This window comes from Eurytemora carolleeae, unplaced genomic scaffold (genome assembly GCF_000591075.1).
Source record: "Eurytemora carolleeae unplaced genomic scaffold, Eaff_2.0 scaffold422, whole genome shotgun sequence".
Classification (NCBI taxonomy): Eukaryota; Metazoa; Arthropoda; class Copepoda; order Calanoida; family Temoridae; genus Eurytemora; species Eurytemora carolleeae.
In genome coordinates, this window is record NW_019396433.1 from 55,635 (window position 1) to 80,428 (window position 24,794).

Sequence of the window (24,794 nt, forward strand, 5' to 3'; positions counted from 1 at the left end):
GCAATGTCCGATTTACAACGGTACTATTTTAAAACTTTGTCTGTTAATCGAGTACAGAGATATGTGTGTGTAAATTTATCGAAAGCCGCTTGAATTCCTGTACGCAAAGCCCGGTGTAAGTTGCGTACATTGTGAACTCAGCACAGCTGATCCGTTACTTGTGTCCCTTGATATTACTGAATAGTTTACATGAAAAGCTATTTTCAAAAACTTGTAAGAAAATAATAATTTTAATATTTTTTTATATAAAACTACTTGCATTTAACAAAATGTTCAACAATTAAAAGAATTTCTGTAGATTAATGAGGATAATTCCGACAAACTTAATCTAAGGTTTAAAGGGTACTGTTTTGAATCGGAAACACTAATCTACAATAGGAGGGTCACTTGAAACAACACCTACAGTCCCTTTAAGAATGGGAAACCTTGACTATAAAGACCGGGTAAGAATGACACCATCATGTTTAATAAAACGGCAGCCTTGTCGGAGTGAAATAAAAGAAAATTAATCGATGAGTAAATATAAGAATGTTGTGAAGTGTAAAGATATGTTTATATAGAAATAGATGTACATTGTACAAATAAAAAGATTCTACACTGTAAAAAGCTAGAACAATGGCGGCCTATTGAAAATAAAACAATGGGAAAGCTTGCCAGCATTCAACATCAGTTTAGCAAACCAAACCATCCCAAATCAAACCAAACCAAACCAAACCAAACCAAATTAAACCAAACTAAACCAAACTAAACCAAACCAAAACTAAACCAAACCAAACCAAACATCCAATTAAAACCAAACCAAACCGGTATGAACTGCTAGGTTCTAAATAATCAATGTTTAGCCTCTGGTTGGCCTCACTATTTTACAAATGTTTGCCGCTATACGAGAATCAGTTGATCGATTACTGATCAATAATTACAGCCGATATTGATTTTATATCGATTGTTAATGATAATAATAATAATAATAGTTATAATAATTAGAATACTAGTTAGAATGATACTAATTAAAAAAATAATTATAATAATAAAAATAAAATGATAACAATAATAAAATAATAATAATACTAATGATAAAAATAATAAACTAAAGGTCTAATAATACCTGGAGTTAGATTGGTCCCCGAGGTTTGGTTTGGTTTAACTAGATGACTAGGTTTCCGAACTTTTGGACTTAGACTGCTTTCACAGCTATACTGTAATCCTGGTTGTACATAGCAACGTGTACATAAAGAGTTTTGGTGGACTGCTGTTAACACTTTCAGTTAATTTATCAAAATTTCAGTGTAATGTTTATTCTTTTTAGTTCAGTTTATTGTTCAGTTCAGAGTTCAGTTTAGAGTGCAGTTCAGAGTTAAGTTCAGAGTTCAGTTCAGAATTTCGTTCAAAGTTCAGTTAAAAGTTAGTTCAGTTCATAGTTAAGTTCAGAGTTCAGTTCAGAATTTCGTTTAAAATTCAGTTAAAAGTTTAGTTCAGTGTTCAGTTCAGAGTTCAGTTCAGAGTTCGGTTCAGAGTTCAAATCAGAGTTTAGTTCAGAATTCAGTTCAGAGTACAGTTCAGAGTTCAGTTCAAAGTTCAGTTCAGTGTTCAATTCAGATTTCAGTTCAGAATTCAGTTCAGAGTTCAGTTCAGTTTTCAGTGTTTTGAATTTAGTGTTTTTTTTTTATTAATGTTGCTATATCCCTGTGAGCTTTGAACTGTTGTTAGGTGTATCACACCTGCAAGGAAAGCAACATTTTAAACTTTTTGCATTTCACTTCATCATAATTTAATATCCTTATAAAAACCACTAATTTGATAATTAAGAATGATTGATTATAAACTGATAAATGATTCATAAAAAATATTGTTTATTGTAAACAACAAACGGTCTAGTTGAAATTTTTTGTTGAACAATGATAATTAATCAATACATTTCAATAATCAATCAATCAATAAAACTCGATCAACACAATTGAAATTATAAATTACCTAATACTAGATGATAAATCTGTCAGCCTAGTATCTGAATCTGCAGTACTAAACATCAAATAGAAATTAAATTAACAAGGATTAAACTTAAACAATGTGAATCAAAACTTATTAAAAAAATTTCAGTTATTTAACAATAAAAATACATTATAATATAAGAGAATTAGAGCTACAATTTCTCTTACATTAAGGTGCAAGTGAAGGTTAAAAATACAGTAATTTAAAAGTTAAGATGACGTAATTTAAAGAATTGCATGTTCAGTCCACAACCATACCCTTTATAACGCTTAATTTGACCAACAATTTGGAAAATATGGTTGTTCTTCTATCTTCTATTTGGAAAATCTTCCATCTGGAAAATATCTGGAAAAGTGTTAAATTCTAACATTCTTTGCCTCTGGTGCACATATTTTTAAGATGTAAGGTACTTTCCCAAGCGGCAACTTCCCAAGGGTATTTTCCCAAGTGGCAACTTCCCAAATGTGTAATTTCCCGAGCAACAACTTGCCAAGTCTGTCTTAGCTGCAGCCCACGGCCCCCAGCCTGTTCTAGCCGCGACGCAAGATCCCTAACCCATCCTAGCAGCAGTGATCAGCCCCTCTTGCAGCCTGTGGTGCCTCAAAGGGCCTAACCTAACCTTTGGGAAGTTGCCGCTTGGGAAATTGCACATTTGGGAAATTGCCACTTGGAAAATTGATACTTGGGAAGTCACCCTTGAAGAAATGCATTTGGGAACGTACCTAACACCATTTTCAAGTCGCTTTGATAAAGAAACCACGGAAAAAAATGGTGAATTGTTAACCAGAAGAACAAGCATCATGGTTGGTACCGTTGTGAATCGGGCTTGTACCTCTTCAAATTTAAGACTAATTAAAAACATGGATAGTCCCTTTAATGGGATTTTCATCATCATTTTATTTGACTTTTTCAATTCTACGATCAAAAAATTCCCATTAAAAAAAAGGGGGAAACGTTCCGAATAGTTGATGGCATGCACAGATTAGATTACCTCTCTGAAGGAGCTGGTGTCCCTCTGGTGGTGCCTGGTGTATCCCCAGGTGTCCCCCCTGGTGTACCCCTGGTGGTGCCAGGAGTATCCCCTGGTGTACCCCCGCACTCACTTTCTACAAGAGAACTCACAGAATCCATTCCTTCCTAAAATTATTCAAAATAAGATTTTAAGTTAAAAAGTTTTTTTTTCTCCTGAAATTTTCAATAATTATCGAAATACTGAACTGAACCCCTACTTAAAAATAGTGTTTGCCTTTAATAACGAGCTGCCTTGCAGGGCACAATAAAAATAGTATGAAACTTGAATCTCTCTGTCTATATCCTAGATATATGTATACATAGCAAGAGTTTTTATAATGTCGTATTCTCAACATATTTAAAATTAAATGCCGCGGAAAAACAAGCTTAATATATAAATGCTGTTTATCCTATTTCAGGGCTATTAATTTACCTTTAAATAAAAATAAAAAGCAGTTTCTTAAGAATTATTAAATAAACTTATACAATGATATTTGGATATACTTTCATAAATCGTATTCCAAACCCTTTAAATGAAAAATCGGCTTATTTTCAGGCCACAGTTGTCTTTGAAAACTAAGACTAATACCAATGAATAGCTAATAGGCTATTTAGTTTACCCACAAATTACCCAAATAAGTAAACGGTCCCTTTAATACTATTATCTTTATCTACATACACTTCATAAAATTTTTAAAATTGGGACCATTTTTGATATCTAAGTACAGGTTCCAATTTTAGGCTTGTAGATCTAACAACAGCAATATTAAAGGCTCCTACATCCCAGAGCCTCATTCAATATACGAACTTGATGTCAATATCAGGATAGAAATAGCTCCCCTAGACCCTGCTGTCTCCCAAGGTCCCAAGATCATGGGCCCAAAAGTGTGTTGTTGCTAATGGTGAACATTATTAATAAGATTGAAATAAATTGTAAACTAAACTGTAATAATCAGTAAACTAAACTGTAACAAACTGTAAACTAAACTGTAATAATCAGTAAACTAAACTGTAACAAACTGTAAACTAAACTGTAATAAACTGTAAACTAAACTATTATAAACTGTAAACTAAACTGTAATAAACTGTAAACTAAACTGTGATAAACTGTAAACTAAACTGTAATGAACTGTAAACGAAACTGTAGTAAACTGTAAACTAAACTGTAATAAACTGTAAACTAAACTGTAATAAACTGTAACCTAACATTGAATATAAAATTTGCAAACGAGATTATCTTTTACTTTTTACTAACTCCAGTACAACATGCTCTAGCTGCTTAAAAGTCGGTACGGTACTTGCAATGAACAGGAGTTTTTCAGCAAGTGATACCTGATCACTAACATCCTCTCTCTTAACATTATCTGAGTCTCCTAGTTCATCCTTGATCCTCTCACGAGCACCAGGGGGTAGATCACCACATTCTACAATAGATAGAGATCAATACTAGGGGGTAGATCACCACATTCTACAATACTAGGGGGTAGATCACCACATTCTACAATAGATAGAGATCAATACTAGGGGGTAGATCACCACATTCTACAATTGATAGAGATCAATACTAGGGTCAGCAAGCCATACACATGGTCGTAGACATAGACATTGACAATTTACATTTGACCTGACCATGTCTATGAACAATGCAAACCAATGAAAATCTTATCAAACCTGAACTTTTTGATTTAGTATCTTTGATATCGATGTCGTCTTTGGTTACCGTCTGTCGTTTGTGTTTCATTCGGCGATTTTGAAACCAAACCTGAGGTTTAACAGATAAACATGAAGATATAGAAATCATATTTTGTTTCATCTATCTACAGGGTGTCCCAATAAGCATGGGAATTCAGTGACGAATTAGACATCGTCTTTGTTATGAAATTGCATTGTATTACCTGATTTCAAAAGCCATAACATTATTATGTATACTAGAGTTTATTGAATGAAAACGGTAAATGGATGTAAAAGATATATCTGTAATATCTCTGCAAGATGAACAGTAAAGACGGATAAGTTTGCTCTGTTTGTAAACTGTAATTTTCTTGTTTTACTAAATAAAACCGTATGAAGTCAAAACAGTCAAAACACAAACAAACAAATTGTCAACATAACAGACGAAAATTTTACGGATTACAGCTTTCTCAGTAGGTATCACTATACTAAATCAAAGAATTTATTTAAAAAGACAATTTCGAATTTGTCACTTAATTCCCATGTTTATTGGAATTATGTTATTAGATTTAAAAAAAGTGAACCTAACTTCAGAAAATCTCTCAAAACGGTCAACTTCAGTTTTAAACGTTTATGAATTTTTCTTTTCTCCTGATGTCAAGCCTAGGAACGAATTTTAACGTATTTGCGCGCAAAAAGTGACAAGAATTTCAGGCCAGCTGACCCATCATCACTTTGATATAGATAGATAGATACGGATCAGAGCCAAGCAGGCTGGGGGGACAAACATGTTTATATGTTTCCTTGACTTGTCTTTCTGTAAGGTCAAGGGCTGCTGCTATTTCGATTCTTCGAGGTCTGAAAAAAAGTAATGTTAACGCGGCATTGATCATAACAATATACTGATTTTCTGAACTTTGGGCGGCTTAGATCTAACTTTGTGTTATACATTTTTATGTAGATGAATTAGGATAAAATATAAAAACAATTTCTTCGTCATTATATTTTTTTTATTAAAAAACATGATATATAATACCTGCACAAATATTTATTAAAATGAAATTCTTTTTCTAATTCTAGTAGTTGGGTATTAGTGTAGGCTGTACGCAATCTCCTTGGCATTCCGCCGTCGGCAACTAAAAAATAAATATTACTAAAGTTACTATATACAGTGTTATTCCGCCGTCGGCAACTAAAAAATAAATATTACTAAAGTTACTATATACAGTGTTATTCCGCCGTCGGCAACTAAAATATAAATATTACTCTAAAGTTTTATGAAATAGCTCTGATCCTGTCATTTCAAAAAAACAAAATGTCTTTACATAATTACCGGAGATATGACAATTTTGGGTTTAACCAATCAATAAAAATTTTAATTCTTAATAACTTTAAAGGCAAAAAAATGGCAGTATTATTGAGCATGAAAACTTTTGATTTTAAAATCTCTTAATAATGTGCCGCCACACTTGATATTCACTTCAAAAACTTTTTAAGTTGAGGGATAAGTTCTTAATCCGGTCCTCAATTGATTTAATCCGTAAACTCTACATAAGATTCGGATAAATGCTTGATCCCAAAATTCACAAGTTAAGACCTCAGATTATTTATCTCACCAACTATAATAGCAAAATATTAATCTGTTCAAGGTTATAATGCAAGGAAAGTTATTTTACGCATATTTTTTTACTGCAGTGTACTGTCAATGTTACTGGTTACTGGCAATGTAAACACAAGACGGATGTCTCAGCCTGACATTGGATCCATCTTCACATAAAAAATCAATGAAATATTCTGGTCAAAGGAAACTATTATGTGAATTATCAAAATTTTCAAAATTCAATGCTTTTATCCTCCTCGAATTCTAAATGAACAGTGTTCTTGTTTACAAATTCCGCCCAGAGAGAACTGGTTTCAAAATGTACGCAGAATATACGCAACTGGAATTAACTTTCCTTGCATTATAACCTTGAATCTGAATTGTATTTTTTACATATGCATTCTTCTTGGAAGATGGACAATATGTTAATACGTAATCTCTGTACTGTGATTTGCCGAAATCTTTCCTGTCTTCTTATTGGTTGTTCGTTTTTAACGCGCATTACAAAGTTTTCAAGTTTAACTGTAGATTATTTCTAATCAAAACTTTTAAATTTATATTTCTAAAATATTTACATGAATTGGAAGGGTGTCTTTTTCTCTCCTTAGGCCAGCCTGACATATCTCCTTAACAAAAACAAGTGAAAACAAACACATGAATAAAAAGAGAACTTAGCTGCACAGAAAACTAAAAAAAGTCATAGATGTGGAAGAAAATACACAAGTTTAATTTCAACTTGAAATACTTAGTTTTTCTGCATGTTTTAAGAAAAAATAAGGAGTGGGTCGGGATGGGGTGTGTGTGAATAAACATGTGGAATTTTGTTTTAGAGTTTTAAAATGTTGCAAACATTCCGCACGGACCTTTACCGAGTATTGATTTGCGAATTGCAGAAGTTTTTACCAAGTAATTTGTTTGTCAAATTGTTCCAAATGTCAAATTGACGATAGATTGATGGTTTGGACGAAAACTTTAATAAAGTTTATTTTTTCACAGAAAATATAGACAGCAGAAAAAGGTTAAAAGAACTGAGTTTTAGCTACAAATCTGATTTTCAAATCGCTATATCTTTGCAAACTGATGGTGTTAACCTTTGATATTTCAAACTATTATTATTTGATCTAAAATAATTCATAGTTTGAAATATCTAAGGCCCCTGACATTGAAATGCAAAGATATAGGAATAAGAAAATCACAGTTTGTGACAAAAACTCAATTCCTTTATGCAACATTACTGGTACGGTACGACTTTGTGACCTTGTAGCTGCTCTAGTTTTGATTTCAAACATAAGTATGAGAAAAGTAAACGATTGAAAACATTTCAGGTTTCAATCTTACGTGGAGGACGGTTTTTTACATGTCAAAACCAGAACATTGTTCAACTGTGAGCTTACTTTCTATTATAAAAGGACTTTTTCACAGCGTCAAAATACATGTGTTTTTTAACCTTCACTCTGCTTTATTTCAAGCACTAAAACAGATATTTTAAGTGACCCTCGATGACTGATTTACCCTTGAAACCTTTTACTGATCGAGAATCATCTTTGTTGTTTTTTAATCTGATTATTTTCAATTGTATTTTCTATAAAAATACAGAAAAAAACACCACCGAACTTTCAAAATTAATTACGTAGATAACTAAAATAATGGTCTCAATCAACGCTCCCCCCCCCCTTCATATAGTACCTGCCCCCAGAGCAGTTAGTCCTTCTATCTAAAATCGATATATACTGGATTTCGATACATCAAAGTAGAAGTAAGAATTTAACACATAGAACTATTATTATCTTACAAGTAAAAACCTCAACATTCCTTAGTATAGGAAAATACATAGGTAGACAGATAGAAATAGATAGATGAGCAGATAGATTTAAAGATATATAGAAAAACAAGCAGATAGATTTAAATATGCATAGATATACGAATAGATTTAAAGATGCATAGACATGTAATATATATATCAGATAACATGATATTCTGTAAACCTGAATTACGTTGTACATTATTGACTATCTACATTTGTAAACTTCTACATAAAACCCATCATTCCTTTGTACTGCGCTTCAAAGGAATACATAGCATGATTAGCTTAATCATGTGATATATATAATTATGTACATCTTAATTGCGCCTATTTTTACTGTGCTGTAAATATGTAACATGACTGTCTTGATCATGTGATATAGATAACGACGTAACATATAAACCTCAAATACATCAGTTGATATAGAGACTCCGCTTTGGTCACTGCAAGAGAGTAATTGTGTCCTTGTATTAACAAGAATTAGTTGAAGATCATGGCCCAATTAAAGCATTGATATCTCAAAATCGTTTCCTAGTTGAGACATTGACAGTTTACAAGATTGTGTCCTAATTGAGGCTTTGATATCTCAAGATTGTGTCCTAGTTGAGGCATTGATAGTTACGTAGTTGTGTCCGAGTAAACATTGATAGCTGATCGCGCCCATTGGATTGGCATTCATCGATTAAGAGCTAGTGTCCTGGTTGACAATGATAGCTGACCTGATTGTGTCCAGGTCTAGACATTGATAGCTAAGTGAAAGTAAAACTGAATTGTACCTGGATAGTTATGGGTTCAAGAGCAGTTTATGGAGTAGGGTATTTACTACAGACAGACTGATAGATTCAAAGAGATATATATACGGATAAACAAATAGATTTAGAAATGAATAGATAGACATACAGCTTTAAATTTTTTAAATGATATATTAACAAAATTTCAAATAATAAAACATATATATATTGTACAAGGAAGACCACTTTTAACGACACAATGAAACGGCATTTTTAAATTTTTTTATCTCATTTTTACAAATTTAATCAATATTCCCAAAACCATTTGCGAAATAAAGGGAGGTTAGTCACTTCTACTGGGTATTTTGTTCACGCAGCAATGTATTTTATAAAGAACTCAGTCAATCAACCAATCATCAATTTTGTTCTAGATTTTTCAATATTTGACGGAGACACAACAAAAATTCTTTTATATCTATCTATCTATCTATCTATCTATCTATTTATCCTGTATATCTATCTATCTATCTATCTTTCTCATGCCAGTAAGGATAAACTTTACGTGGGGTTAAAGTCTTACATGATGATAAACAATTGAAAAAGTAAAAAGTTTTGAAATCCTACAAGAAAACAACCAGAAAATATGCCTTTCTCATGCTTGGGCGTAAAATCAAAACTAGATAAACTCCGAGGTTGCAAAAAGTCTCTAATGATAATTTAAACCAAGTCCGACCAATTCTTAAAGGGAGTGTTCGCGAAAAATGAAAGGGGGTATAAGCTTGCGGCGAAAAAACAAGTGCTTTTGATCGCTACTAATCTTCATAATATAATAAATAAAAACTATTATTTTTTCAAAATCCTTCCGAAAATTCATTAGTTCAGTAAAAAAACACGATCAGGATCGGTCGAACGATTTTAACTCGTTTGTTTTTGTTTTTCGTTCGTTTTTAATCAGCGATAGTTTTTTATTTCTCTGAGCGATTCATTTCGTTCGTCCATCGCTCGTTACGACGTGATGTGAACGACACCCTTTTTTACAAAAAATTTCGTTCGTTAAAAAAAACTTTGCCTATCTCTACACCTAGTTATCTTTAAAAGTAAGACTAAAGCCAATAATTAGCTAATAAGCTCTATTTGTTCACTCTTGAATTACCCAAAAAGAGAACAGTCCCTTTCAGTGATCCAACTTTACCTGGAATTTGTGGTTTTCTTGCTGGTTTCTTCTCCTTCATCCAGGGATACTGCTCTGCCATACTCATCATTGCTAGCGGAGACATCCCCATCTCTATATGTCCCATGTAACCTGCAGGATTCATTGTTTAGAGGTAGGAGTATATATTTGAAAGCCCCCCCCCCCAAAAAAAAAAAAATTGGAATGAGGAGCAGTCTGGTAGTTTTAAATTTCCAATAAGTAACCGAACAAATTTGCGTATTGTGCTTAAAAACTAAATTAGAGGAACTACGAGGTCACGAAGTCTTACCAGTAATATTGCAAAAATTGGACCTTCTCCCTCTGCCTAGTTGACAGTGTCCTAGTACCTGGAGGAGGAGTATTATCCTAGTACCTGGAGGTGGAGTATTATCTTCTAGAGAATGAGGAATAAATTCTTGAAGGTTTGGATCTGTACTATATATTCCTTCTCCTTCTCCTCCTCTTTCCCAACCTTCTCCTCCCTTCTCTTCCCAACCTTCAACTCCCTTCCCCTCCCTCTCCCAATCCAATTTTCCCTCCCAATCTTCAGTTTTTGCTTCCGTCCATTGCTCCTGTTTACTCCTAAATTAAAATTATATCTTATTGAATTGAAAATTGTAAAACCCTCTGTGCGCGTTCTTGCAAGTGAACCTCTGTGCAAAAATGACAAAGCCTAATTAATAACGGCGACCAGCTTTTGATAAATTATGAATTATAGAAATCAAAGTTTATAGTTTTGAAAACTGATTATTTACATTTTTGACCTAAGACCTAAAATAACGACAATATCTTCCACATTATTGATCAGGCAAGGGGTTCAAGGGTATAGTTGTAAATCGAACAGTGTCATCTTTACATGAAGGGTTACTTGAAATTACACTTACAGTCCCTTTAAAACACATAGATTAACTAAAACTATTTATAGATAGGTGGCAATAGGTGGCAATATTTAAATAGGTGGCAATATATAGATAGGTGGCAATAGGTGGCAATATTTAGATAGGTGGCAATAGGTGACAATAGGTGGCAATATATAGATAGGTGGCAATAGGTGGCAATATATGGCAATATATGGATCAATGGCAATAGGTGGCAATATATAAATAGGTGGCAATATATAGATATTTGGCAATAGGTGGCATTATGTGGCAATATATAGATAGATGGCAATAGGTAGCAATATAAGGATAGGTGGCAATATATAGATAGGTGGCAAGGCGATTTTGAACAAATTAGATATCAAAGAGGAATTAGATTAATCCATGAATGAATGAATACGAGATCAATGGTTGAACCCGAGTTCTGATCTCAAGGAGGAATTTATTTGAAAAATTACCTTGTTTGATTTGAAGCATCGTCAATTAAACTCATTCTCCTGTACTCTTCCTCTCTACCATCTTTCCACTTTATTCATCAACCATTGAACTCATATTTGCAAATATTTTAACAAAAACATTTTGATTACTCTCCTCAAACTCTGATTTTCTAATCCCTATATTTGTAAAACATGACTTAGGAGACCTTTTGATATGTTATGATTTTTTTTAAAATGAGATTATCAAAGTTGGAAATTTCAAATGTGTACACCATCAGGTGCAAAGATATAGGAGTTTGAAAACTATGGTTTGTTGAGAGTACTCAGTTTAAGATAACAATTTTAAATGAAGAGCCTAAATAGAAAGAAAGATAAACTTGATGCAAAAAATGTAGAACTTATTCAGCTTGCAATATTAAAAAAAAAATTATCAAAAATCTATTATATTTTATGACAATATTGGTATTCAGACATTAATATAGACAGACAAATAGACATTTATCTTGCTAGACACACACTAACATGAGTGAATACCAGGAGCTGGTTTCATATCTATTATCCTATACAGTATCCAACAGTATCCAACAGTATCCTAGAGAGAGACTTGACAAATGAACCTGGAGCCGCTGAGATGAGGTTGAGAGAAGGTTTTGATGCGAAAATATATCGTTTTATCAGTTTTAATTCATTTTCATTAAATATTTCAAATTCATATAATTTGAATTAACATAAATTCAGTTGAACTGTTTGAAAAAGAATTATTTTTTATTGCAATTCCAAAAATCGATTGAATTAGGGGAACGGCAGGTATGAATAGATGGGATTATGGGAAGAGTAGGGATGGGATTTTGGGAAGGGAAGGGGTTGGAGTATGGGAAGGGTAGGTATGGATGGGAGTATGGAAAGGGTATGGATAGATAGGAGTTTGGGATGGGTAGCTGGATGGAGAGGAGTATTGGAAGGGTAGGAATAGATAGAAGTATAGGAAGGGTAGGAATGAATGGGATTATGGGAAGGGTAGGAATAGACGTGATTATGGGAAGGGTAGGAATGGATAGTATTATGGGAAGGGTAGGGACAGATGAGAGTATGACAAGGGTAGGGATGGATAGGAGTAAGGGAAGGGTAGGGACAGATGAGAGTATGAAAAGGGTAGGGATGGATTGGAGTAAGGGAAGGGTAGGGACAGATGAGAGTATGACAAGGGTAGGGATGGATTGGAGTAAGGGAAGGGTAGGGACAGATGAGAGTATGACAAGGGTAGGGATAGGATTATGTGAAGGATAGAGAAGTATCGGAAAATTAGAAGGGTTGGTGGAATATATGAAAGCATGGGAAGGGTAGGAATGGATAGGAGTATGGGAAGAGTAAGGATGAATTGGAATATGGGAAGGGTAGAAACTTATGGGATTATGGGAATGGCAGGGATAGAATTATGAGAAGGGTAGGGATGGATTGGACTATGAAAAGGGTGGGACTGGATAGGATTATGAGAAGAGTAGAAGGTGATGAGATTATGGGAAGGGCAGGGATAGGAGTATGGGAAGGGTAGAAATGTATAGGAGTTTGGGAAGGGTAGGAATGGATAGAATTATGGGAAGGGTAGGGACGGATAGGAGTATGAGAAGGGTAGGAAACGATGGGATTATGGGAAGGGTAGGGATGGTTAGGAGTATGGGAAGGGTAGGAATAGATGGGATTATGGGAAGGGTAGGAATGTATGGGATTATGAGAAGGGTAGGAATGGATGGGATTATGGGAAAGGATGAATGGAATTATGGGAAGGGAAGTGATGGATAGGAGTATGGGAAGGTATGGATAGAAGTATGGGAAGTGTAGAAATGAAAGGAATTATGTGAAGGGCAAGAATGGATGGGATTATGTGAAGGGTAGATATGGATGGAATTATTGAAAATGTAGAAACGGATGGGATTATGGGAAAGGTAGGAATGGATGGGATTATGGGAACGGTAGGAATGGATGGGATTATGGGAAGGGTAGGAATAGATGGGATTATGGGAAGGGTATGGATAGATGGGAATTGATAGTTGCGGATTTGTAGATTGTTCGAGTAAAACATTAGTTAGAGGTATACTCTTTATAAAAAGAGGATAATGGAGGGGGATATAGTTAAAAGGACGGGAGGAGGAGGGGGAGGGAAAAATAATAATAATAGTATTGTGTGTGTGTGTCCAGTATTGCATGTTATGTATGACACAGATAGACAGTAGATATGGTAGATATGCATTTAGATAGATACAGATAGACAGGATAGATAGTAATACTAGGATATGCATATAGACACACGGTCAGATAAGAGCATGTTTTCTATATATACAAGAACCCTGTACATGTGACAACATTTCGATATATTCCCCAACATTCTCAACTCAAGCAGGAATAAAAACTTCTCCTTAAAGGGATTGTTAACGAAATTGCCAGTGGTATGATTTTAAGACTTCGTACACGGGCAGCCGTAGTACATTTGAATTTCCGAGCCGGGTCAACCTTCACGATCCCAGTTTGTATTATACCTATCTCTATGGACAGGACTAGCCGGTCCAACAAGGTTGACGCGGTCAGACTTTATGCTTCATATAGGTTGAATTTACTTTTACTATAGGGGCAGATTTGTGTGCGTAGCTTCTATAGTTATGATGTTATGTATACAAGGATGAGAAAAGCAAATTTGTCAGGTCGCATTTTGGGACTTCGCAATAACTCTATTAATATTTTGTACTTTTCATGACCTGAGAGTTACTTTTGAAAACATTTATTTCTGTTTCGAGGATTTTTGATAATGAAGACGACATTTTCATATTTTCCAGGAATGTTCGAAAATTATTAAAAAAAAAAAATCAAAAATATTATGAAATATTAACTATATTAGAATGCGTCGAAAAATAATCGATGATTATTGTTTGCAGATCTAAGTGATTTGTTTGGAATTAAATTGATTTGTTTACGATCCTAGATGAATGTTGCATCTTTCCGAATTTGTATGGACGCTGCGTTCTTCGGTGTGAGACATTATTAAAAAAAAAAAAATCAAAAATATTATGAAATATTAACTATATTAGAATGCGTCGAAAAATAATCGATGATTATTGTTTGCAGATCTAAATGATTTGTTTGGAATTAAATTGATTTGTTTACGATCCTAGATGAATGTTGCATCTTTCCGAATTTGTATGGACGCTGCGTTCTTCGGTGTGAGACGTTTTTAACTATTTTCTCCTTAAAGTTAGAATGTTAATACCAAACTAGCCGAGAACATTCCGGTGGTTCGGCCGAATTCCACAGTCAACCAAACAAAGATTACTACTTTATAAATGGAAAATATATAAAGAGAAATGTTTAATATGGAATGTTTTTCGGACATTGATAAATCTGTGGGAATGGTGGGGAAATTTGGACCAATTAAAAATACGCTCTAATTGCATGCAATGTTAGGCAGTGAATAAAGCCATATGCTTGCCTTCAGGCATTCGATACGGTCTTATTCTTTTATTCAAATATTTATTTCAAAATATTTGAACCATCTTTCAAATGTTTATTTTAAAATATTCAAATCAATCTTTAGATATTTTTTTAAATCAAATACTTATGTTAAATTTTATTTTGAGTTTAAATTAAGATTGAATTTGACAAATGTGAACTTATACGTACAATCAAAGAAGGCTAGACATTAAACAAAAAGGGTGTTTATCCGAAAATCCTTTGATCCCTTTTATTGTCTATATTTATACTTTGCTTGTCTGTTTAGGTGTTTGTTTGTTTGTATCTAATAAACGTCAAGACGGCTGAACCGATCGACCCCAAAGTTGTTTAGGCAACTCACACTTCCCTCATCAGGGGAAGTGTAAAATTGGATCAAAAAAATTTTAAAAATCCACGAAAAAAAACCGATAAAAGTGCAAAAACAAGCTAAAACCGAAGATGGGCGCGAATTGCTCTGGAAGCAGAGCGCAAATAAGTAAGTAATTATTAATTTATGAAATATAACAGAAACATATAAAATTAATTGTCCCATGAGAAAATATTTAAAAAGCTCCAAAGATAGAGGAAAAAATAGTTAAATTCTCAAAAAGGAGTATATCTGAATTTCATGAAGTATCTTTTTTTTGCCTAGCTTTTATATCCGTATATACAATTTATCCGTATATATATCCGAATATATAACCGAATATATATCTATATCCATATATAAAATATATCCGTATATAAAATATATCCGAATATATATCCGAATATATATCTTTATCTGTATATATAATATATCCATATATATATCCGAATATATATCTATATCCATATATAAAATATATCCGTATATATATCCGAATATATATCTATATCTGTAAATATAATATATCCATATATGTATCCGAATATATATCTAAATATCCGTATGTATATCCGAATATAAATCTATATCTTTCTATACAATATATCCGAATATATATCTATATCTGTATGTACAATATATCCGTATATATATCCGTATATACAATACTAGACTTTATCTCTTTTATCTGAGGTATATCTATCTTCCCAATAAAGCCAACTATTGTTCACAAATCTTACTTATATTCTTATCCTTGTAGCAACTGATACTTAGCTCCTAGGATACAGCTCATACAATCCTGTAAGATACAATTTTGAAGAATACAGCTAATACAATGCTATGTGAAACAGTTTAGTAGGAAAGAGCTGATACAATAGTATATGATGTTAAGTAGAATACAGCTAATATCATCCTGTATGATATAATTTAGTATGATACAGCTGATACAATCCTATATGCTACACTTTAGTTAGAATACAGTGGATACAATCCTACATGATACAATTTAGTAGGATACAGCTGATACAATCCTATATGATGCAATTTAGTATGATACAGTTGATACAATCCTATATGACACAATTTAGTATGATACAGTTGATACAATCCTATATGATACAATTTAGTATGATACAGTTGATACAATCCTATATGATACAATTTAGTATGATACAGTTGATACAATCCTATATGATACAATTTAGTATGATACAGTTGATACAATCCTATATGATACAATTTAGTATGATACAGTTGATACAATCCTATATGATACAATTTAGTATGATACAGTTGATACAATCCTATATGATACAATTTAGTATGATACAGTTGATACAATCCTATATGATACAATTTAGTATGATACAGTTGATACAATCCTATATGATACAATTTAGTATGATACAGTTGATACAATCCTATATGATACAATTTAGTATGATACAGTTGATACAATCCTATATGATACAATTTAGTATGATACAGTTGATACAATCCTATATGATACAATTTAGTATGATACAGTTGATACAATCCTATATGATACAATTTAGTATGGATATTGTGGATACAATCCTATTCCTATACTTTGCTTGTCTGTATTCATCTGTTCATACCCTTCACGGAACCTTTATTTTTTATGATGAAAAAGATAAGAAATGTGTTAATTTTAAAACACTCTGTAGTTACACTGTAAATATACAGGCGTATTGATGGATTGGAAGCCCGTAATAAGGTTATTGGATAAACTATCCTATTCCTTTACTTTGCTTGTCCGTATGCTTATTCATCTGTTTGTATCCAATAAACGTAAAAACGGCTGAACCTCGGGCCAAATTTAAATTTAAATAATCCAGGAAAATTTTAAAATGAATAAAATTGGGCCAGTTTTAAATAACAGTTAAAAGCTATAATTGTTAATCGGAAAGGGGCCGCGAATAACTGCATAAATTTGCTTGTCTCATAGTCTTGTGCGTAAATTCTAAGATCGAGGCGCTTCGAGGTCACAAAGTCGCAGTTTTAAGTTTGCAGTGATACTTTAAGATATTTTGCAGGGGCATTATTCATAAAAACTCTTATCTTTTAAGATTCAATTTCAAATAAGTGTTTCCCAGGCCTACCGTACATTTTCCTCTCCCTGTCTTAACGGGCTGATAACAAGTATCTTCTAGTTTATCTCTAACAGAAGCAAAAATAGAGGCGTGTCTCAGTCCAGAAGGATATGGGAGGGGGAGGGGAGGGATGGGGTGGATTTCAGATAATTTANCCTCTTCCCTTCTATATTCCCCCTTCCTTTCCTTTCTTCTACACCAACTTCTTTCCTTTCTACTTTCCCCAATTACCCTTCCTATAAACCAATCTCTTCCCTTCTTACCTTACCCCTCCCCTCTACCTTCCCCCTTCTCTCTCCTCTCACCAACCCCTTCCCTTATACCTTTCCTCAATTCAAATCAATCTTTCTTTTATACTATGTAATATGTGCAAGAAAATTGTGTTAAAAAGAGCTGATAACTTCAAGACAAGAGACAGACTAAGTTATATAATTATATCGATTATAAAATTATGTCCATACATGTGTCTAGCTTACTAAATTTTTTTTTTTTTTGGCATTTTAGAACAAGTTCAAAATTCTGTGACTAGTTTACAGCATAAAGAAATATATTTTCCCTTCAAACCCCCACCCTCACGCACCTCTGCCCCTTTAGTAAAAGTAAATTCGACATGAATGAAGCATAAAGTCTGACTGCGTCAAACTTGTTGCACTGTCTAGTCCTATTGAGTGTCTGCTTTATTAACCCAATGTCTGTGCGGTACAATACAAACTGGGACCGGAAAGGTTGACCCGGCTCGGAAATTCAAATGTACTACGGCTGCCCGTGCCCTGGTTAGTCTTTAACAATATAAAGCAGAATAATTTCCGTCTTCATCATGCATAGTGCAATGTAAACAGACCCATTTCACGTTATAAGTGATTAAACAAATTACTAGTAAAACTATTTGCTTTTTTAAAACATCAAATATCCTTTAATATTGAAATGATGTCGTCTTCCGATTCCAAAGTTTTTTGGTTCCTACTGTATTTCTAGGATTGTTTAACTCCGATAATGTTTCCTCTGAATATATTCTAGTTTAAACGGCACTATACGAATAGCGGTGTGATTCAAATTAAAAGAAAGAATGAGGACGACAACTATTCATGTATATATTGGTTACCACTGTATTGTTGAATGATTGATTATATCCTACTGGGTCAGGTTGGGTCACAGTAGGTTCTCCGTTCAAGTTTATCATCTGTTCACACGTTTCTTCACACACGGTCGTCTTTGTATAATGTTCAAGATTTTCCTGTTCAGAATCAGATGTTCCTGTTCAAGATCAGATCTTCCTGGTACTTGTTCCTGTTCAAGATCAGATCTTCCTAGTACTTGTTCTTGTTTAAGATCAGGTGTTCCTGTTCACTTTTTTGAAAAAATTTCGTTTCTACATTTTTGTTCACTGTTTACTTCTTTACTTTTCTATCTGAGCGAAGCATAACACATGCAAAGAAAGTAAGTCATTTAACACCAGTGTGTTCACTTTATAGACACGAGGAAAACACACTCTCTATAGCAGAATTTTTAGAAATCTCCCATTTTTTCTTGGTTTCAAAATCTGAAAATAAAAATATCATATAATAGAAAAATGTACTTTTGAAATTTCAACTTACACTGTAAAAGTGGCATTGTTCATAAGTGCTACAGGGTGTCCCAAAAAAGGGAATTAATTTGTTCTATGCTTGATGTGTCCCAAAGATGTTTATCCAGATTTAAATGTATTAAAGGGACTGACTGAAAGGATTATTTCAAGTGACCCTCAATGCAAAAAAATGCAATGCCTGATATACAAAGGTACTCTTACAACCTTAATCTGATTAAAAATGCAATGCCTGATTTACAAAGGTACTCTTACAACCTTAATCTGATTAAAAATGCAATGCCTGATTTACAAAGGTACTCTTACAACCTTAATCTGATTAAAAATGCAATGCCTGATTTACAAAGGTACTCTTACAACCTTAATTTGATTAAAAATGTGGAACTTGGAAGAGAACCTCGCGTTTTTTGACTCGAAAAATGTTGAATTCTAATTTCTCCGCTATTACTTAAAAGCAAAAAATTCTCAAGTCACATTTGCAGAGATACCTTAAATGATAATAAACAAAGAAAAAAATAAATGTGGATACCTATGTGATTCTTGATCGAACAAAACATTTAAGGATTCCGTCTTAAATCGGGCATTGCCATTCCCATTGTCAATGGTCATTAAAAATTATGCATAAAATATTATTTTAACCACTTTTTGTCATTTATCAATTTTAGGAAATAGATGACGATTTTTATGTCGTCATTTAATTTTTATGTGGTATTGGGACAGCCTGTAGGGTAAGCTGAGACTTCATGGATAGAGGATTGGAAGACGGAAATTATATTGTCAAAATAGTAAGAATCTTAAGGGGAAACTTCAAAAATAAAACGAATTCTTACATTTGGGAAATTATCTTAAAAAATGATGTCTCAGAAATGGAGGGTGATAGAGAGGGGGGATAGAAGGGGGGGGGCTGAATTTTTACAAATTAAATTTTAAGGTGAAATTGCTATAACCACCGAGGCATAGCACATAACTCCATTGAAATATTAAAATCTGCAAAATAATGATGAAACAAGCGCTACATAGAAACAAAACAAGAAAAATATGAAACTCAAAAAACCCTAATTTTATACATAAAGTAACGATTAAGATCAAAGCTAAACATCGTTCTTTTTTGTTCGTTAACAATATGTCTAAGAAGGATTCAATGTTAAATGTCCGTTTTTCGCAAAAAGATGTCCATCCTAAAGTTTCACTTAAAAACTTAAAAAAATGTTGACGGATAGTTGTAACTTTTGGTTTTCATATTTACTGGACGGATCTGGTCGTTCGTTTGTCACCCTCGCTGTTGCCTTTGTAAATTTTCATTAAAACAATGCCGTTTTTTCGTTAAAAATAATGAAAGTTCTTTCAACGAAAAGCGGCAAAAGGAAAATAATATTTGAAGCGAAAAATTGATTCAATCAAATTTAATAAATTCACAAAATACTTCTAGTTAAATTCTAAGATTTTTTTTTCTCCTATATTCTTTTTTAGCCATTTTCTCAAGTTACTCAATTTTTTTATAGTAATAAAATCCTAAATATCCGGAACAAAAAAATATATTTGTTATTAAAGGGGTTAATATTTTAAATCCTCATTTCCAAAAAAAAGATTCAGGCCCAATTTTAAATTTTAAAATATGTTTTTGTTCTATTGAGAGACATAGAAATTATTATTGTTCAAATCAATTCGTTGAATTTAATAAGTATATCTAATGAAGTCGGTTTAGTAAATAATTAAAAAAGTATGATAGAAGTCATACATTTTAATTATATTCAGTTAAATTAAAGAGATAGTATGATCGCCCCCACAAATATCTATATTTATTTTTAAAAATGCCAATAGATGAAAATGAATAAAAAATATCAGTTTATCAAGACCAAATATTATGCAAAATCATGATGCAACAGAATTCAAGTTTAAGATTATTTTAGTTCAAACCAACAAGAAAATGATTGATCAGAGGTTATGCAACAACAGGGTGTCCCTTAATAAAACCACGGATCTACAATAAGATATATCTCAAGATTTTTTTGCACACAATTTTGAATCCATTTTTTGCGCCGACTTTACAAAATTATTTTTAACTTTTTTCAATATAAATATTCATAGAAGCCAAAAGGAATTTTTTTTTCTCACAAACTCAATTTTTGTAATCCCTTTATCTTTGCAACCCGATGTCGTAGACTGATATTTCAAACTATAAATTCTGTTATGACAAATAATCTAAGTTTGAATTACGCTATCAGATTTCAAATAAAGAGGAATTAAACATTTTTTAAAAAATTGATTATAACTCAATTCTTTTATGAAAGTATTTTTGAAGGAATTTTTATTAGCATCAACTCTTCTGGCTTATATCAAAAGCTTTTTTATATTCTAAAAACTGTAATGTTTTTTTCAGATTTTTCTCTAATTGTTTGAGGTTAAAACTTATAGAACCTTATGTAAAGTTTGCTTTCATATCCTCCAAAAAAAGCTCTCATCATCCCCCACGGTCCCTCATAAATTTAAAATTTGTACCCCCCCCCCCCCNCAAATCAATCATCTCTACTGTAACAAAAATAATTACTTTCATCCATTTCAAATCTAAGTTGATGCAGATATTGCAATTTCTAGATTTTTTTACATTATTTTGACAAACATACTCTCTAGATTTTTTGTTCTTTAACATTGAATTTGATGAGCACCATCATTTAAACAATTTGAAGTAATTACGAAAAAAACTATTTAAAAAATTTAAAAATTAATGAAAAAAGTATTATATTTATTTAAAAAATAAATATATCTATTAAGTCGAGAAGTGTTACATGATAAATCACATTTCCGGGTTGTTTCAAAGGCTACTCGCGAATAATTGCTAATGTTTTTACATGCGGATTTTAATTTTTTGCACCGGGTTTTTAGGTAAATCTTCTAGAAACAATAAACAGCTAGCTAAATCAATACTATTCTAAAATTTAATTTTAAGTTTGCGTACATTTATGTACTCTAGTTGTACAACATGTTACGAACGAGTTGAGAAATGAGCACATTAAAATGTGCGTAACCTTTGAAAATGTATTCTGTGGATCGTTACAGTAGGAATGTATAGTAGGGACTGCTGAGTGCTTTAGTATATTGAGACGTGAATTCAGAGAGAGAGAGAGAGAGAGAGAGCGGAGGGGGGGGGAGAGAGAGAGCGAGGGGGGGGACACTATGAATTTTGATCCGGAGAATCCTATTCCATTGGGGAAATAAAGAAACTCCTCCCTTGTTCTTTCATGTAGTAATTTTAGCATTTAAAAAATTACTGCTCAGCCATTTTTTCTTTGCACATTATAAGAATTAGTTTCAAGAAAAGTTAGGTTAGGTTAGGTTTTCAGATTTTTCTATCTTTATTTGTGGGCTTAAAATATGTTTTTTCAATCAAAGTTTGTTCAAACAAACCCTATTAAATTTAAACAGTGTTACTATTAAAAATTATAACTCGAGTCTACGTGTTTGTCGTCTTCATATTTCACACTTTTATGGGTCCAAATTTTTTTTATAAGATTTCCAAGTATAATTATCCCAATTATTTTTGATGAGCAAAATTAAAGCTATCTAGCTTGATGAAAATTGTAATATTTTTCCGATGTTCAGGTAAGTTATTTGTTCAAAATATTGTTAGATACTTGCAATTCGAATGATTTTTTTGTTAAATAAGTTTTTAAATTAGTTAAATTTTTGCCCTGCATGTTAATTAAAACCTCAGTATTTAACTTATGTCTTAATTTTTTGCTGAATTATTTGTTTCGTATTACTAAACAAAATCTATACATTTGTCTTACTAAATCATACTTCAGGGTTTTCTAATTATAGTATAATTAGCATTGTCAAATCTGTCTTAATTATTTTTATCAAACGAATACATGTTTCTATGCTTTTCGTGCTTACAAATTCTGTAAAGGAATGTAAAACACAACATTTTTCAGATTTAATTTTTGTCATATTTATTTTTGTTGTTCAGAGTGCATAATTCTGTCCATTATTTTAAATATTAAGTTTTCCTTGGTGTTGAGAGGGCTCGCAAATATCAACGATATTTGACGAATTGCAATCAAATTATGCAACAAGTTGACTCTAGCAGCAGATAAGAGATATTAATTAACGTAAGAATAAATAACCGTAAGATTTTTGTTAACAATTTGGTTTTTTCTTCCGTTAATACCTCATATATCCTGTTTGAGTCAAAATATTGCATAATTTGATATCAAACTTACAAAAAAATATTTTTTGCATTTTCACAGAAGATAGATTTGAGTCCCCTGAAAACCGAAACAAAAACTTAAATATTTAAGATAATTATGTGTAATTAACAATATTAAATGTGAAAATATTTTTTAGAATATTCTGTATTGTTGAAAGGAAAAATGAAGACATTATAAATATCCAAAGCTATGAAAGTGCTATTTAATGAATTTATGATCATTACATAGACGCATGCATTATTGAGAAGCATACATTTTTAGATTAGATCTTTATTCAAAATTAAAAATTGGAAAACTTGTAAAATTGGCATGCACTGGATCAATTTTTTTCTTCATTTTCTAGATAATACGCATGAAAATGTAAATACGATTAACCTTTGACGTATTGAAAGTGCAAGTCATCAGCAGGGATAATTTGTTCAATCTTGAAAAGGGAATTCGTATAAAAATACTACCCTATACGAATATACGAATACTAGGCTTTCAGGGCGCTTCGCGCCCATCTTCTATATAAATTGTGCACATTTTCTCTTTGTAAACATTTAAAACAAAACAAAACAAAAAGTTTGCGAATTTTCTAAAAAAAATCGTGGATTTTCAAAATTTTATGTTAATCGAATTTTGTTGCATTGGAGGCAAATTTGTGAAATTTTGATCATTCATAAACCTTTCCTGGGGTCGTAGTCCAGTAGTGGGGTATATGTATTTTTTTTAACATGCGTTCATTCGTTGCAGAAGGACAAAAAAGTTGTTTTAAAAAAACATTAATTTAAAAATCTTGTAAGCGGTGCACACTGCACAAGTGGCACTTCAACCTATAACATAAGGAGAAGGTATAATATATGCGACATAGCTGTTACTTTATGACTAATCTGATTTTTATTTGAAAATCAGATTCATCCTGTTATGTATAAATAGATATTCAAAATATTTGCATTCTTCTAAATATAGACTAGGAGTTATCATTGCATACTTAGAAGATATTCATCTTTTACGTGTAATTTGCCTTAGTTTAACGTGGAGGGGGGGGGGTATACAAATATAATAAATAACTAGAATAACTTTGTACATGCCATGCCATATATTTGAATACTAAATATAGAATGACAGTACCTCAGAAACCGCAGGGGGGTTTAGAGCCCGCAGGGGGTCCAAGGGGACGTTTAACCCCCCTCCCTGGGGGGTCAGGGCCACCGCTGAGTTCTTTACACTCCTGCTTACTTGCACATATCTTTCCTTTTGATAATTCAATTGGATTAAACCCTGCAATGTATAGAGTATAGACTGTAGAGACACTTCAAACACTTTTTTTATCAAGAGTCAAATCCCTCCCCCTCCCCTCCCCCACATTACACCTCCATTCTTTGACTTCATATCCTGCATTATTTTGTAAATCCTTAAATTGTACTGCAAAAAAAAAAATTATTTACAATCCAATTATTCATTCGTATCCGTTTTAATCCATTCTAATCCATTTTAATCCATTCAAAACCATTATAATTCATTATAATCCATTCTAATCCATTAACATCTATTCAAATCCATTATAATCCATTCTAATCCATTATAATCCATTCTAATCCATTAAAATTCATTCTGCTCAATTCTAATCCATTCTAATTCATCAAAATCATTGAGAAGTTGAGAACCCGCAATTGAAATAATCGATTGTAAGCTCTAAAAGCAAGGATATATCAGTCATCTTTCATCAGTCAAAGGTTTAAAGGGTA

At 32.5% G+C, this 24,794-nt stretch overlaps 1 protein-coding gene across 1 annotated transcript in view; it reads right to left on the reverse strand.

The window, feature by feature from the left end:
* Positions 1 to 18,805, reverse strand: part of LOC111703230 (homeotic protein proboscipedia) — a 22,568-nt gene extending 3,763 nt beyond the window's left edge. The window contains exons 1-13 of the mRNA XM_023475117.1: positions 18,410 to 18,805; positions 11,335 to 11,402; positions 10,372 to 10,580; positions 9,999 to 10,109; positions 6,847 to 6,897; positions 5,708 to 5,807; positions 5,475 to 5,529; positions 4,672 to 4,762; positions 4,333 to 4,424; positions 2,981 to 3,126; positions 1,972 to 2,019; positions 1,684 to 1,718; positions 1,106 to 1,204 (exon numbers count right to left, since the gene is read on the reverse strand). Of these exons, the coding sequence (XP_023330885.1) occupies positions 1,106 to 1,204; positions 1,684 to 1,718; positions 1,972 to 2,019; positions 2,981 to 3,126; positions 4,333 to 4,424; positions 4,672 to 4,762; positions 5,475 to 5,529; positions 5,708 to 5,807; positions 6,847 to 6,897; positions 9,999 to 10,109; positions 10,372 to 10,580; positions 11,335 to 11,402; positions 18,410 to 18,454 (1,150 nt within the window). The 5' untranslated portion in view covers positions 18,455 to 18,805. The remainder of the gene's footprint in view (positions 1 to 1,105; positions 1,205 to 1,683; positions 1,719 to 1,971; positions 2,020 to 2,980; positions 3,127 to 4,332; positions 4,425 to 4,671; positions 4,763 to 5,474; positions 5,530 to 5,707; positions 5,808 to 6,846; positions 6,898 to 9,998; positions 10,110 to 10,371; positions 10,581 to 11,334; positions 11,403 to 18,409) is intronic.
* Positions 18,806 to 24,794: the final 5,989 nt, after the last annotated feature.